The sequence below is a fragment of the Schistocerca americana genome, chromosome 7 (genome assembly GCF_021461395.2).
Source record: "Schistocerca americana isolate TAMUIC-IGC-003095 chromosome 7, iqSchAmer2.1, whole genome shotgun sequence".
Classification (NCBI taxonomy): Eukaryota; Metazoa; Arthropoda; class Insecta; order Orthoptera; family Acrididae; genus Schistocerca; species Schistocerca americana.
This window is the reverse complement of record NC_060125.1, coordinates 377,031,522-377,048,361: the sequence shown is the minus strand read 5'-3', so window position 1 is coordinate 377,048,361 and position 16,840 is coordinate 377,031,522. Positions and strand designations below refer to the sequence as shown.

General features: G+C 42.2%; 1 protein-coding gene across 1 annotated transcript in view; it reads right to left on the bottom strand.

Annotated features, from left to right (window-relative positions):
* Positions 1–16,840, bottom strand: part of LOC124622953 — a 46,879-nt gene that overhangs the window by 26,439 nt on the left and 3,600 nt on the right. Inside the window, exon 3 of the mRNA XM_047148743.1 lies at positions 11,987–12,112. Within this exon, the coding sequence (XP_047004699.1) occupies positions 11,987–12,112 (126 nt within the window). The remainder of the gene's footprint in view (positions 1–11,986; positions 12,113–16,840) is intronic.

Genomic DNA, 16,840 nt, shown 5'->3' with positions numbered 1-16,840 from the left:
TCAGCTCTTTCAGTCTTCGGAATTGTGTGGATGATATTTTTCCGAAAGTCAGATGGTATGTCGCCAGACTCTTACATTCTACACACCAACGTGAATAGTCGTTTTGTTGCCACTAACCCAATGATTTTAGAAATTCTGATGGAATGTTACCTATCCCTTCTGCCTTATTTGATCTTAAGTCCTCCAAAGCCCTTTTAAATTCTGATTCCAGTACTGGATCCCCTATTTCTTCTAAATCGACTCCTGTTTCCTGTTATTTCACATCATACAAATCTTCCCCTCATAGAGGTTTGAATGTATTCTTTCCATCTATCCGCTCTCTCCTCTGCATTTAGCATTGGAATTCCCATTGCACTCTTAATGTTACCACACTTGCTTTTAATGTCACTGAAGGTTGTTTTGACTTTCCTGTATGCTGAGTCTGTCCTTCCAACAATAATTTCTTTTTCGATTTCTTCACATTTTTCATGCAGCCAATTCATCTTAGCTTCGCTGCATTTCCTATTTAGTTCATTCCTCAGCAAATTGTATTTCTGTATTCCTGAATTTCCCGTAACATTTTTGTACTTCCTCCTTTCATCGATCAAATTAAGTATTTCTTCTGTTGTGCATTTTCAACTTCTCCCGGCGTAATGAGTAGTCCATTAAATTTCGGGCATGCAGCTGCGCAAATAAAATTTCTTCCATTGATATTTCGGTAGTGTATCTTCCAGCCATCCTCAGAGTGACTCACTCAGAGTGGTTTCTTCGCAGTTACCTTCTTTGTACCTATGTTTCCCTTTCCTACTTCTGTGATGGCCCTTTTCAGAAATGTTAGTTCCTCTTCATCTGTACTGCCTGTTGGACTATTCTTTATTTCTGTACCTACAGCCTTAGAGAACTTCAAGCGGATCTCGTCATTCGTTAGTATCTTCGCATCCCACTTCTTTGAGTATGGATTCTTCCTGACTAATCTATTGAACTTCAGCCTACTCTTCATCACTAGTACATTGTGATCGGAGTCTATATCTGCTCCTGGGTACGCCTTACAATCCAGTATCTGATTTCGGAATCTCTGTCTTGCCATGACTGAAATCTTCCCGTATTATCCGGCATTTTCCTGGTATACCTCCTCCTCTTGTGATTCTTGAGCAGAGTACTCGCTATTACTAGCTGAAACTTGTTACAGAACTCAATTAGTCTTTCTCCTTTCTTATTCCTTGTCCTAAGCCCATATTCTCCTGTAACCTTTTCTTCTACTCCTTCCCCCGTAACTGCATTCCACTCTTCCATGACTGTTAGATTTTCGTCTCCCTTTACGTACTGTATTACCCTTTCAATATCCTCATATACTTTTCATTCTCTTCATCTTCAGCTTGCGACGTCGGCACATATACCAGAACTATCGTTGTCGGTGTTGGTTTGTTGTCGATTCTGAAAAGAAACAACCCTATCACTGAGCTGTTCACAGTAACACACTCTCTGCCCTGCCTTCCTATTCATAACGAATCCTACTCCCGTTATACCACTTTCTGCTGCTGTTGATATTACCCTACACTCATCTCAGCAGAAATCCTTGTCTTCTTTCCATTTCACTTCACTGACCCCTACTATATCTAGATTGAGCCTTTGTATTTCCCTTTTCTGATTTTCTAGTTTCCCGACTACGTTCAAGCTTCTGACATTCCATGCCCCAATTCGTAGAACGTTATCCTTTCGTTGATTATTCAGTCTTTTTCTCATGTTCAGCTCCCACTTGGCAGTCCCCTCCGGGAGTTCCTTATGGAGGACTGTTCTGAAATCTTTCGCCAATGGAGAGATCATCATGACACTTTTCAATTACAGGCCACATGTCCTCTGGATACACGTTACGTGTCTTTAATGCAGTGGTTTCCATTCCCTTCTGCATCCTCATGCCGTTGATCTCTGCTGATTCTTCCACCTTTAGGGACAGTTTCCTACCACTAGGACAAGAAAGTGCCCTGAGTCTCTGTCTGCTCCTCCACCCTTTTTGACAAGACCGTTGGCATAACGAGGGTAAGTTCTTCTGCCGGAAGTCTTTGGCCACCAATGCTGATTATTAATCAAAGTTTAAGCAGTGGCGGGATTCGAACACTGGACCGAGGATGTTTTGATTACTAATCAAAGACGATACCCCCTTTTTTAAAATCAATCAGGCTGTGTTTTGTAATTTGCTAGTGTGGCCCACTTGGAATCCGAAGCATGGACCCCACGGGGGTTCCCGGTATGCTCTACATGCCAGGGAAGAGGTGGAGGCCAGGGACCCTTAGACCACGGGTAGCCATACAGTTTTGATCGTCACCTCTCAAAAATCATGTTGTAACTTGCTCTACATGTTCATCCTTCAGCGCAAAACATTTCAATCTTTTTGCTGTAAAAGACGTTCATTTTACGCTGAACATCACGTACAATACGTCAAGTGGATAAAATTCAGCACATTATAAACGTTTATGGTTCGTAAACTATTTAAAAACATAAAGCACCTTGTCCAAAAGGCCATGTCCATAAACATATTGCCCACAGATGGTTGTTACATCATACAAACACGTTGCACAATAGCATATCTGTTTACGTATGCTAGACAAATACCTGTCTCTAGCATATCTAAACAGATGTTTTATTGTTTAATGTGTTTCTATGGTGTCAGACTCTCAATCGTATTTGGTAAGTTAACGTATCCTATTGTAAGTACATGTCTTAAAAATTACTAAATATAAAGACAGCTAAAAATTGGCTTTTTAGAATTTTAGAATTGTTAACACATGGAAATGTTTAATTATATTTCCCAAAGCAAGCAAAATAATGATAAAATGAAAATTTTTTAGTAATTTGATAACTAATTTGTTTTTATTGATTATTTACTAAAAATTATTTACAAGCTTCCATATCTCGAGATTGATCCGTTTATTAGAAAGCATTAAAATTCCAATTTTACAAGAGTAAAATAGCTAAATCGTTGTACAAAGGTAGATAAGATCATAAGTTTGAAATACTCATCTTCTTCCACCAAATTTACGTTCCAATGGCCTTCATTCGCCAAGGAACTTGTTCTTCTTTGTTGAGCCCTTTTATTCCTTCTTTCTGATGCCTGCTTTGAGTGTTTCTTGGATGAACACTATTTATGGATGGTAGCTCGATTCCAGGTGTGCGCCGTAAGTCTGGTAGCAGCACTCCTGTTTCTGTGTCTTCGGCCAATAACTTTCAAAGTACATACATGGCGATCCTGTACGTAACCAGTTGCGAATCGAACATGCAGCTTGCACAGTTAGATCAACTGTGCATAAATTGACTTAAATGCCTTTTCGTAATACTCTAAATCTAGTTGCTAATTTGTCGAATACGTTGTCAACAACTCTTTGCGCTCTTGCTTGACAACCAGTAGCTGAATATGTGTTCTTCTAAGGACAAGTTTCTTCTTGAGAATGGTTTCATCAAATCTCTATACAAGGGAAACCCGCCATCTGCTACAACAATGTATTCAAGATGGAAATTCAGGCTGTTTTCAACAATGGCTGTTTTCAAAGTAGATATCCTAAACTCACTTCCATCATTAGCCCTTCCGTTTGTGCCCACATCTGCATAAATGAATTTACAATTGGCATCAGCTAAAGCCAACATTCTTATGCCGTAACCGTCTCTGTAACTGTAAATTTCTGCACGACTTCCAGGTGGCGTTTAATGGCTATATGTTTACCATCCAATGCACCACAAATGGATGCTGAAACTTCCCCTTTGTATGTAAAGAATGACAGTGCTGGAAAAACTCTTACGTTATTTTATTTTCAAACAGCTGAGCAAAAGTCAACGTACTCAGACAGTTTTCTCTTTACTTATTCTGATCATCAATAAACTGACACACAATATTTTAGCGCAACGCAAACTGACTTTCAATAATCTCTACAAAAGAATAGCCCTGACTAACCATAACCTATATCTTTCATGAATCGCTTGCCTCACAGAAATCTTCGTTACTCGAACTACTGCAATACAGCGAGCGCCAATGCTGCCAGCTAAATAAAAGATTCTAACTACTGGAGGCATTAACTACTGATACGCACAGTTAGCAAATGAAAGATTTTGATAGAGAACAGCCGAGCGGTCTAGGGCGCTGCAGTCATGGACTGTGCGGCTGGTCCCAGTGGAGGTTCGAGTCCTCCCTCGGGCATGGGTGTGTGTGTGTTTGTCCTTAGGATAATTTAAGTTAAGTAGTGTGTAAGCTTAGGGACTGATGACCTTAGCAGTTAAGTCCAATAAGATTTCACACACATTTGAACATTTTTTTGATAGAGAACAAACAATATATTTACCTTAATAGTGTTCAAAAATCATATTATATATATTAGTTCGTGACATCCAGTTTTACAGATTTCCTTTTTCTGACGGACACACGTCCAGATTGTCTGCTCATAGTAACCTCCCAAAACTCTGGCATCTCTCTCTCTCTCTCTCTCTCTCCACATCCACCGCTGCTGGCGGCTCACCCCCAACTGCCCAGTACTTCCATCACTGCCGGCGACTAGCTTCCAACTGCCCAACGCTACGCGCTGTTCACACCCAAGCGCCCAATACTACACTAGCGAATATTCCAACAATGAGTCCAACCAGCCACAGACTGCACACAGCGCAGTCAGCGATTTTCATACAGAGCGCTACGTGGCGTTACCAACATAAAAACCTAAACAGCCTACTTACAATGGGAAGTTCCATTTGATCTCAAAACTATCTTGTATTTGTCTCCACTTATTGAAAGTTTGAGGAACCTTGTTAATCTATATAAAAACCAAACGCTATACTATTTAAATCTGCAAATCCGTGTAAAATTTCTGTAACGCCGCGTTTGTATTTTTCAGAAATGCCCCACTGAAGAAGACAATGCTGGACAACAGGAAGTCGTTAGTATCCTTAGTGAACGTCGAGAAAATGAAGAACAAAGTACTCAACAAATGGATGATGACAGCCTTCTTATTGCTAAGAGCACAGTAAAAGCAACAGGAATGTCGGCGCAAGAGAACCAGTTTGCGACGCCAATAGCAAAGAAAAGACGTATCTGAAAACTTTTCAAAGCTGAGAGTGCAATTAAGAAATAACAAAAAATTGCTATGGATAGATCATCGTCTTCAAAAAAAGTATCGGACAAGCATGAGCTGAATGAAAAACATATTGCTCGCCGACTGAGAACGCTTCCTGCCAGAAGCTCTGCAAACTTGCAAGAAAAATGCCAGAGTGTTACCACCAAAGAAAAGCTAAAGCAGTTGCCGCCGGCTTCACCTGTTACTTGTGCATCAGCGTACGGAGGTACATCTTCGCACCTGTAGATGAAGTGGAAGATCTTACCAGTTTGAACCCGGACCTATTCGCGATTGATGATATGTTGTACAGACAACTACAGTAGCTTCTCCAGAAATAAAGACAGAGTTAAGGTTTATAGCAAGTAATGTTTCGTTTGCAGAAAACTCTGAGTCAGTTATAAAAACTAAAAGAAAATCTGACGAATCCTTTATTTGCCTTGTCCAGGTTTCATAATAGCAGGTTACGGATAAAGAGTTTTTGTTTCTAAATAATAATGATTAAATAATCAGCTAAAAATTACATAATTAATTGGGTAGCTTCAAGATAACAACAGCGAAGGCAGCAGAGCACCAAATAGGTAAAATGACAAGGCCTAGTAGAAACCCTTAAATAATACAAGAGATACTGAACTTAATTGATGAAACGAGGAAATATAAACATGCAGCACATAAAGCAGGCGGAAGGGAATACAACCGTCTAAGAAACTAGATTGACAGGAAGTGCAAAATGGCTAATCAGAAATAACAAGGGGGCAAATGTAAGGATATAGAAGCATATATCACTAAAGGAAAGATACTTAGTGCCCACAGGAAAATTTAAGAGGACTTTGAAGAAAAGAAGCGAGCTCAGATGGAAAACTAGTCCTAAGCAACGAAGAGAAAGCTGAAAGGTGGAAGGAGTATATAGAGGGCCTATACAAGGGAGATGAACTTAAAGCAATATTATAGAAGGGTAAGTGGACGTGGATGAAGATGAGAGGGGAGATATGATACGGCGAGAAGAATTTGACAAGGTTCCGAAAGGCATTCCGTCAGAAGTACTGAGAGCTTTGGGGGAACTCGCGACGACAAAACTCTTCCATCTGGTGTACAAGACGTATGACACAGGCGAAATTCCGTCATACTTCAAGAAGATTGCAGTAATTCCGCTTCCAAAGAAAGCACTTGCTCAAGGTGCGAAAACTGCCGAACTATCAGTTTCATAAGACATGGTTGCAAAATACGAAAACGAATTCTTTACAGAAGAACGGAAAAACTGGTTGAGGGAGACCCCGAGGAAGGTCAATTTGGATTCTGGAGAAATGTAAGAACACGCGAGGCAATATTGACCCTATGACTTATCCTAGATGATAGGTTAACGAAACGCAAACCTACGTTTATAGCATTTGTAGACTTAGAAAAAGTTTTTGACATGTTAATTGGAATACGAAAGGTTATTTACGACATGTACAGAAACATCAGATGGCAGTTATAAGTGTCGAGGGGCATGAAAGGGGGCAGTGGTTGAAAAGGGAGTGAGACAGGATTGTAGACTTTCCCCAATGTTATTCAATATGTACATTGAACAAGCAGTAAAGGGAACCAAAGAAAAATTTGGAGTAGCAATTGAAGTTCAGAAAGAAGAAATAAAAACTGTGAGGTTTGCCGATGACAGTGTAATTCTCTCTGAGACAGCAACAGACTTGGAACAGCAGTTGAGCGAAATGAACAGTGATCTGAAAGGAGGATATAACATAAATATCAACGAAAGCAAAACAAGGATAACGGAATGTAATCGAATTAAATCAGGCAATGCTAAAGGACTCATATTAGGGAACGAGACACTTAAAGTAATAGATGAGTTTTGCTCTTTGGGCAGAAAAATAACTGATGATGTCAGAAGTAGACAGGATATAAACTGTAGACTGGCAATGGCAATAAAAGCATTTCTGAAGAAGAGAATTTTTTTTTAACATCGAATATAGATTCAAGAGTTAGGAAGTTTTTTCTGGAGGTATTTGTGCGGAGTATAGCTATGTATGAAAGTGAAACATGGACGACCAACGGTTCAGAAAAGAAGAGAATAGAAGCCTCCGAAATGTGGTGATACAGAAGAATGCTGAAGATTAGATAGATCGATCACATAACTAATGAATAAGTACTTGCGGGGGCAAGAAATTTGTGACACAATCTGATCAAAAGAAGGGATTGGTTGATCGGACACATTCTGAGACATCAAGGGATCACAAATTTAGCGTTGGTCAGGGGGGGAGTGTGGGGTGGGGGGGGGGGGGCTAGAAATCGTAGTGGCAGGCCAAGAGATGAATACAATAAGCAGATTTAGGAAAATATAGGCTGCAGTAGTTGTTCGGAGTTGAAGAGGCTCACACAGGATAGAGCTGCATAAAAACCAGTCTTCGGACTGAAGATCATAATGTCAACAAAACTCACCATTAAGTAGTGTTCTAATCCACTTATAATTGTTTGGAGAACTTCGGGAAAGAATATTGAAATTTTGGTGGCTGCTAAGTGAAATAATAATGCTAGAGACTTAAATCTCTCACCACTTGGTAAGTACCGCAGCGTAACCTCTAGTTTTGGTTTAGGAGTTATGGCATTTCTTATAATAGTGTCTCTCTTGGATACCTGTGGCTCAGTTATGCTCAGAAACTCATTAAATTTTTCAACAGTCATTCGCAGTTGCCTCTTATATTCTGATAGGTCCCTCATTGATAGTTCATGGAACAAAGTGGTTGATGCACAAAGGGCTTCTCTACGACCTACCCAGTCATTTACCCACGCTCTATGTTGGTTTAAAATGGTTCTAGCCTCCTCACTTAAAACTACAATAATTTCAGCCACCGCTCCATCAAAAGCCTCCTCAGACTGACTATCACTATCACATTCCATATTTTTCACCAAGCAACATTTAACACTGTATATTCTACTACATCTAACGACACACTGGCGGCCACAGATGAGAAAAAATTGAATGCTATTATTGCTTCATGTACAAGGTCAGTGGCCGGTAAAATTGGTGGCATCCACTACTGAGCGCCAGAACTGACTACCACTACTGGCCCTATGTACAGCAGCCTAACGATAATCGGTTTGGGGAGGAAGATAATAGAAGCTTTTGAAATGTTATGCTCTAGAAGTTTGCTGAGGATTAGATGGATAGATCGAGTAATTAATGAGGAGGCACTGAATCGCTACTTGAGAGAGCCTCCCTGAAATACGAGTGATCGTAGGACAATGAAATTTCGTGGAAACATTTTTATGTACATTGGGAAAAGAAATAACGAATAAAGCATTGAAAGAAATACATTTTAATTTCCACATAGGAAGGAAACATTTGCTAATTACGTACGATGTTTACGTTCCAGGTTACAAACTTGCTCAATGCGACGACCATCTGCATCCACAACAGCCTGTAATTGCACTAGCGATTGCTGTACTGCTATCCGAAACAACGGTGGACCATCATCTGCCGTAACACAGCCCGTGCACTGCCTTAACATCGCACATTGCCTCCAGCGTTCTCACCCATGGCAACCGTAACTTCCTCAACAACTTGTGGCGCCATTGGTCGTCGACCGTTCAGGGGCAGTTCCTAAATCACCAGTTAATTCGAACTTTCTAATCATGTTCTTTATTTCCGGTGCCGAAAGAGGACCTTCCCATATTCCTTTATTGCGCTGATACTCGCGAGGTGCAGCAGCCGTATTGCTGTATTTCTGATAAAACAGCTTTACGATGAAAGCTCTGCACGCTTTATTCAGCCTCATGTTGGCTGTCTGCAACTGTAGTGCACATAGATGATTGTGTTTCAACCCTTCGTCGCCGCACGGCAAGGGCAAGTCATGACACTAACAATACTAACAAGACAACTTCTGCAGCGCACTAGCTGAACATCATTCCTATAACGATGGGTACCCATACTATAAATAGTTTTCTGTCTAAGGTGGCTTGGGTAGTGAAAACTTAATTATTTCCAACCTGTAATTGAGGGAAAATACAGTTATGACATAACTGGACTAAAAGAAAGGCTCGGTTGATAGGATGCATCCTGGAGCATAGGAATAGTAATTTTGTTGATGGAAGGGAGTGTATGAGGGAGAAATTTGTAGAGGGAGACCTAGATACGAATACAGTTAGCAGATTCAAATGGATGTAAGTTGCAGTAGTTATTCAGAGATAAAGAGGCTTGGACAGGATGCAGTAGCTTGGAGATCTGCATCAAACTAGTCTTCGGAGTGGAGACCACAACAAATACAGAGTGTGATTTTTTCCACTGCTAAAAAAGACACAGAACAAAAAAGGTCTAATGAAGGTCTATTCAATCATACATTGTTACAGAAATTGCGCTGTACCACGCAGCGACAGTTACAGCAGATGTTGAAAATGTTTTCCATGTGCCTCAATACATGCGTGTACACACCATGGCATGTTTATTCTCACACATTCACATCAGCCAGGCTGTATCCAAACAGTGTCAAAGGTAGCATTAATACACTGCTCCAGTGTCTCCACATCTGGAATGGGCTCTGCTTACACTATACTTTTTGAGATGGCGCCATAACCACAAATCGCACGGGTTGAGATCTGGTGAACGAGGAGGCCATGCAACTAGACCCCTCGTCCGGTCCATTCATCAAGGACGACACGACTGAGATGTGTCTGGACGTTAACGGCAAAGTGGTCTGGGGCGTCAGCATGTTGCGGCCACATAGCCCATCATCAATGGCACTTCTTCCAACAGGGAAGGCAAAGTCACCTGCAAGAAACGCCGATAGTTCCGGCCTGTTAGACGACGTGGAAGGAAGACTGGTCCCAAAATACCGTTGTCAATTATCCCTGTCCACACAAAAAAATGGCTCTGAGCACTATGGGACTTAACTTCTAAGGTCATCAGTCCCCTAGAACTTAGAACTACTTAAACCTAACTAACCTAAGGACATCACACACATCCATGCCCGAGGCAGGATTTGAACCTGCGACCGTAGCAGTCACGCGGTTCCGGACTAAGCGCCTAGAACCGCGAGACCACCGCGGGCGGCCTTGTCCGCACATTCCGGTTGCACCGATACTGATGGCCTGCTGTCACCGTACCGTGGGAGTTCTGTATACTATCCCACATATGACTGTTATGAAAGTTGAAGATACTAGTCCATGTAAGGGTGGCCTCATGTGTGAACAGGATGGATGACACAAATCACAGAATCGTGGTTGTCTGGTGAAGAAACCAGTGACAAAACTGTTCCCGATGTGGAAAGTCTGTCGCTAGTAAGCCCTCCACAAAGTGTAAGTGATAAGGGTAATAACAGGCGTCATGGCAATGTTCCACACGGTCGTCCGGCTTACCCTGCACTGTCTGGCCAACTGCATCATACTGACACGGTGGTCGCCTTCCACAGTGTTAGCCACATTTTCTCCAGGTCTTGTGCTCCGAACATTTCGGGTATGTCCTTTGGGATTTTCTGCTTACTGAAACAACCCTTTCTCAAACGGCGAAACACTGATGCAAACATTAAATGCTGTGGTTGTCTTCGGTGGCTATAGATCTGCTGATACAAACTTGCTAACCGCCGCCTGTTGTCATTTGCCTTTCCATTAAGTAAACACCATGTCGGCATACTTTCGATTGGGTTACTGAACCATTGTGTACAACGCTATATCACATCCACTACGAGGTGTGTCAGCAAGAGAAATGACTCAGACACAACATTACTAATTACTACGGCAGGAAAGATTGCTAGGGCATGACGTTTGAGGAACAGTACCGTCCTCTAGGTGAAACCATGCATAGTGTAACTGTGGCTGCATGGTACAGCGTGATTTAGACCGCAGTCCCTGTAACAAATTATGATTGAATATACGTTCTCTGGCAAGGAAACTATGGATATCTGGTCATAAGTTCATTAGACTTTCTTTGTTCCATATCCTCTCATCGATCAATCACTAGAGTTTACACACGGTGGGAAACATCTCCTGTGTAGGAAAGATCAGTCCTTAGTTTTCGCAAATGTGTAAGTCTCGGCACGAGGGTTGTGGAGGACACACTGGTTCGTAAGTAAAGGGGGGGTAGGACATCAAACGGGCCGACTTGGAGCAGGAGAGGCACCACAGGACATTTTAATTTCCACTGTCTATACTTTTACAAGTAAATTCATAAAACTTTGTGAGCATGACCAGGAAGGATTCGGGATTCACACTCGTAGCAGCGGAGGTTCAAAAACAGAACAAATTTTTTTTTTTAGATGTGAAATTTCATCACTTTTTCACTTACTATTGGCTGCATTTGTTGCTATACGTACACTTTTCTTCATAAGTAAGAAAGACTGTTCGATGAATTTTGCACAGCATACAAACCATACTTACAGGTGTCTGAAACTCTAGAATCTATTTAATTTATGAAAAAATGAATGAGCTGTTACGTTTTAAACTTTATGTTTAGAAAAAAATTTAATTTTGTAGTTATTATCTCAATTTTTACCACAGTTTTTAATAGATTTGGAAAATTCTAGAGTTTTATACACCTGTAAGTATGGTCTGTATGCTGTGCAAAATTCATCAAAGAATCTCTCTTACTTGTCAAGAAAAATGTACCTATAACAACAAACACAGCGAAAAAATCATGAAATTTCACATGTAAAAAAATTTATTTTGTTATGTGTTTGAACTTCCACTGCTATGAGTGCGAATCCCGAACGCTTCGTGGTCATGCTGACAACGTTTTATGAATTTATTTGTAAAAGTATAGACAATGGAAATTAAAATGTCCTGTGGTGCCTCTCCTGCTCCAAGTCGGCCCGTTCGACGTCCAACCCCCCCTTAATGGAATGGGCTATTTTATGGAGGAATGAGATAGGGAATGGTAACGATTCTGTCAGACATGGACAAATAAGTGTGAACAGTGAGGTTTTAAGGCGAGGTACCTGCGTGATGCGTCCGCGCGAAACGTCGAGCGTCTGCAGCTGCGGCAGGTCGGCGAAGGTGCGGCCGTCGACGGCGCGCAGCCGGTGGTGGGAGACGTCGAGCGTGGAGAGCGTGGGCGCCAGCCCCTGGGGCAGGCGGTCCGCCAGCAGGTCGGCGCACGACGCGGACAGCCCGTCCGGCGAGCAGCGGCAGCCCGGCGGGCAGCGGCCGGCGCCGGCAGCCGCGCACACCCACGCCGCCAGCAGCGCCGCCACCAGCCTGCAAAAGCAGGGCGCGCTCGCTCTTAAAGAGCTGCCAGCAAACTCAACGTATCGCGCCGTTCTCAATAGACAGAAAACTCCAGCATGTTGCGAGCTTCGGGTGTTTGCCAAGGAAGTCAGTTCACCCACTACGATAAACGAATTCTGATCCAGAGAATATTCAGCAGTAAACAAGGTAAGAATAGGTAGGACATTGACTTCAGTCTCATCAACCATATATTAAGCTTTCTGTGGTGCCCGAGCACCAATAGAGTAGTGGTGATCGTCAAAAGTCAAACGATGTAGCTGTATAAACTTCCTACGAATTGCGCCACTGACCAACAAATGTGAAGTGCACCAGGTAGACTGATTGAAAGCTAATTGTATAAGGACACCGTTTGACATCACACATGAGATGATGATGATGTTTGGCTTCTGGGGCCATCAACTGCGCGGTTATCAGCGCCCGTACAAATTCCCAACCTCTTCTCAGCCCAATCTCGCCAATTTCATGAATGATGATGAAATGATGAGGACAACACAAATACCCAGTCATCTCGAGGCAGGTGAAAATCCCTGACCCCACCGGGAATCGAACCTGAGACCCCGTGCTTAGGAAGCCACACATGAGAGATGTATCTGGTTGCCTTTATCTTCTGTTCATGCACGAAGAAAACTGTTCACGAATTTCTCATTACTGGAATTGATGCAAAATGTCTAACTATTGCTTAGTAGACAATTATGGATTGTACTCGACCGAAACCCTGCAAATTATACACTGGAGCGCAAAAGAAACTGGCATAGGCATGCGTATTCAAATACAGAGATATGTAAACAGGCAGAACATGGCACTGTGGTAGACAACGCCTACATAAGACAACAAGTGTCTGGCGCACTTCTTAGATCGGTTACTGCTGCTACAATGGCAGGTTATAAAGCTTAAAGTGAGTTTGAACGTCGGCCCACAAGCGATGGGACACAGCATTTCCGAGGTAGCGATGAAATGGGGATTTTCCCGTATGACCATTTCACGTGTGTACCGTGAATATCAGCAATCCGGTAAAACATCAAATCTCCGACATCGCTGCTGCTGGAAAAAGATCCTGCAAGTACGGGACCAATGACAGCTGAAGAGAATCGATCAACGTGACGGATGTGCAACCCTTCCGCAAATTGACGCAGATTTAATGCTGGAGCATCAACAAGTGTCAGCTTGCGAACCATTCAACGAAACATCATTGATATGGGCTTTCGGAGCTGGACCACTCGTGTACCATTGATGACTGCACGACACAAAGCTTTACGCCTCGCCTGGGCCCGTCAGCACCGACATTGGACTGTTGATGACTGGGAACATGTTGCCAGGTCGGACGAGTCTCGTTTCATATTGTGTTGAGCGGATGGAGAGCCGGCCGTTGTGGCCCAGCGGTTCTAGGCGCTTCAGTCTGTAACGGCGCGACCACTATGGTGGCAGGTTCGAATCCTGCCTCGGGCATGGATATGTGTGATGTCCTTAGGTTAGTTAGGTTTAAGTCGTTCTAGGTTCTAGGGGACTGATGACCTAAGATGTTAAGTCCCAAAGTGCTCAGAGCCATTTGAACCATTTTTTTCATGAATCCATGGACCCTGCATGTCAGCAGGGGACTGTTCAAGCTGTTGGAGGTTCTGGTAGTGGTGTGGGGCGTGTGCGGTTGGACTGTGTGGACCCCTGATACCTCAAGACACGACTTTGACAAGTTAAACGTACGTAAGCATCTTGTCTGATCACCTGCATCCATTCATGTCCATTGTTCATTCCCACGGACTCGGGCAATTTCAGCAGGACAAAGCGACACCCTACCCCTCCGGAATTGGTACTGAGTGGCTCCAGGAACAATCTTCTGAGTTTAAACACTTCCGCTGGCCAACAAACTCCCTAGATGCCTAGCAACGTGCTTTTCAGAAGTGATCTTCATCCCCTCGTACTCTTACGGATTTATGGGCAGCCCTGCAGGATTCATGGTGTCAGTTCCCTCCAACACTGCAATACACATTAATCAAGTTCATGCCACGTCGTGTTGCCACACTGCTGCGTGCTCGAGGGGGCCCTACATTATATTAGGCGGGTGTATCAGTTGCTTTCGCTCTTCAGGGTAAATTCATGTTAGGACGCATGCTGAAAGCCTCCTGACATTGGATATTACTATGGGATGTTTGGATACGATTATTCAGCTCAGCAGTTCCATTAATGCTATTGGCGGGCAGCAGGCTAAGCGTCGGCTCCAGGGCTAAATTCTCTGTTCTCCATCGCACTATAACCAGCAACACATACGAATAAATACAACAGACTACACATTTATACTCAGAACACAATGCTCATACATAGCGAGGAAAAGATGCCAATACGTGCAACGAACGAAAGCAACGCACACACACACATTTATACATATACAAAGAACAAATATCACACCCGCTCGACAATTGGAACAACAGTTACTATTTTGCAACAAAATTCAAGAAGGAACAGAAGATAAGGTGTGTTCATATTCTCAGTACTGTGCTAGTGAAATTCGAAGTCTGGATGCAGAAGAATAGTAGTAAAGACTAGCAAAGCAAGCACACATGTAGAGCAGCAATCACAAATCTTGTAAGATAAAATTTGGACTATCATTACGTTATTTAAAATCAGAAAATGTAAAAATTCTGTCTAACTTGAAACAACAGTGTCTAGTACACAAAGCAAAACACTACACATATAAAAATGAATATACTGGAGGCTACAGATGATACTTTTCAAAAAAAATTAAGCCTAACGCGTATGGCACGATAAAATTGGTTTTATTCAGTTGCGCAAAGACCTGTGCCATCAAACGTTTTTCCTCTGAGGCCCCCCTCACGAGGAAAAAGAGTCTCAGGCCCGCCTGCCTAATTTATCAACAAAAATAATTTTTCCATATTTCCTTTGCCTTATTCTCTGTCTTACCAAATTCAGTTCAGAAGGATTTTACGCAACAGCAACCAAAACTACATGAATTATTACACGGAAGATACGGAACAAACTGTCAATCTTTATTATGTTTTCATATCTTCAGGAACTATGAAATGAACAATGGTTACAATTCAGTGAACAAGGATCAAAAGCTGCTTAAAAATTTACATCACAAAGTTCAGTGTGTTGGATGAACCTGGTTTTGAGACGGAAGTTTCTTAACACATGGTGTAATAGGAGAAAGAGCCACTCGAATTTCTTGGCTTACATTTAGCTTTGAACGGTAATTCGACCTCATAACTACCAAAGCTGAAAAGCCACTCTCACACAAGTATGTTGTTGCAGAAGGAATCAGGATCTTCATTGCAGTCTGGCTCATCTTTGGGAATTCTTTGCCAACACGTATCTAAAACTCTAATAAAAACACTTCATTAAATTTACTGTCAACGAAGTATCACAAGTGAGATCAGTATACTGTACTCGCTCTTTTATATTTAGACGTGACAGTCCTGGAGAATTTCTGAATGGACTTCTAATACAACGGAATGTATCAAAATCGTCGCTGAAATACTTTCCGAAGTGAACTTTTAGTGTCGCAAGGTGATATAGAAGGCAGGCTTTTATCTCCGTTGGGAATATCGGATTATCCGTGTCCTCTAATAGTGACACTAGAGTGGTAAACATTTCTAGCATTCCACTTTGCATTCGGTTTTGTCACAGCTCGAATGCTTTATGAACTTTTTTATTCCAAGATAGTACAGCTGCCTGATTACCTTGAAGTGAAGTGTCCTTAACACTTAATATTTGGTTTCTCGAAAATATAAGTCAGGTAAGCCATTTTCAATAGAAAATACCCGTCGCTGAAACAGTCTGCTAGATAGTATCTCTTCTCGTTAAAGACACAGAATTCCTCATTCTTCAGCTCATATATTCTTTTTAGTTCTTTATCCCTTGAAGGCCATCGAGTACTACTAAAAAAGAGCAATTAAGTGTGTTCACCACCTATCTCCTCACATAGCAGTTTAAAGAGTGTTGAATTCTTAGTGTTTTCCTTAGTAATATTGTCTGACCTTACAGGGGAAATGCTTCCTGATCCTTTGGAGTGTTCTTTAGGTAGGAATAATAAATTCATGAACAGAAAAACAGGTTTCATTAATTTCAACACATAAGGCTACTCTCCACTTACAGCTCAAGGATTTAATTGAAGCGTTAGCTTCCTGTCAGAATTACAGTTTGTAATAAGAAAGGACGTTGGATAACTTCGTAGCACGGCGTCAGAGAGTTGTCGAATAGAAGAACAGAAAATCAATTTTAAATGTAAGAGTAAACGTGAGGTTGGAGATACGAATTGCACGTGCAACGCATCGCTCCTGGTGGCCAGGTGCGGAACTACTCGATAGCGATTCACCTCCTATTCACATACGACACTACACCGTCATTACACAGCACTGCACATCGGGCGAGCGCGTGGCGGCTGATGCGTAGTGTGCTGTAATATTAACTGTTTCTATAAACGTTTGCAGCATTTCATGAAAGAGTGGGCTAAGTTCTTTAGCGGGCAGAGCATCACGATGTATTATGCAGTGAGTCCGTGCTGCATCACGAGCTACTGCTTCGACTCTCGCTTGCAATCCACCACGAATTCC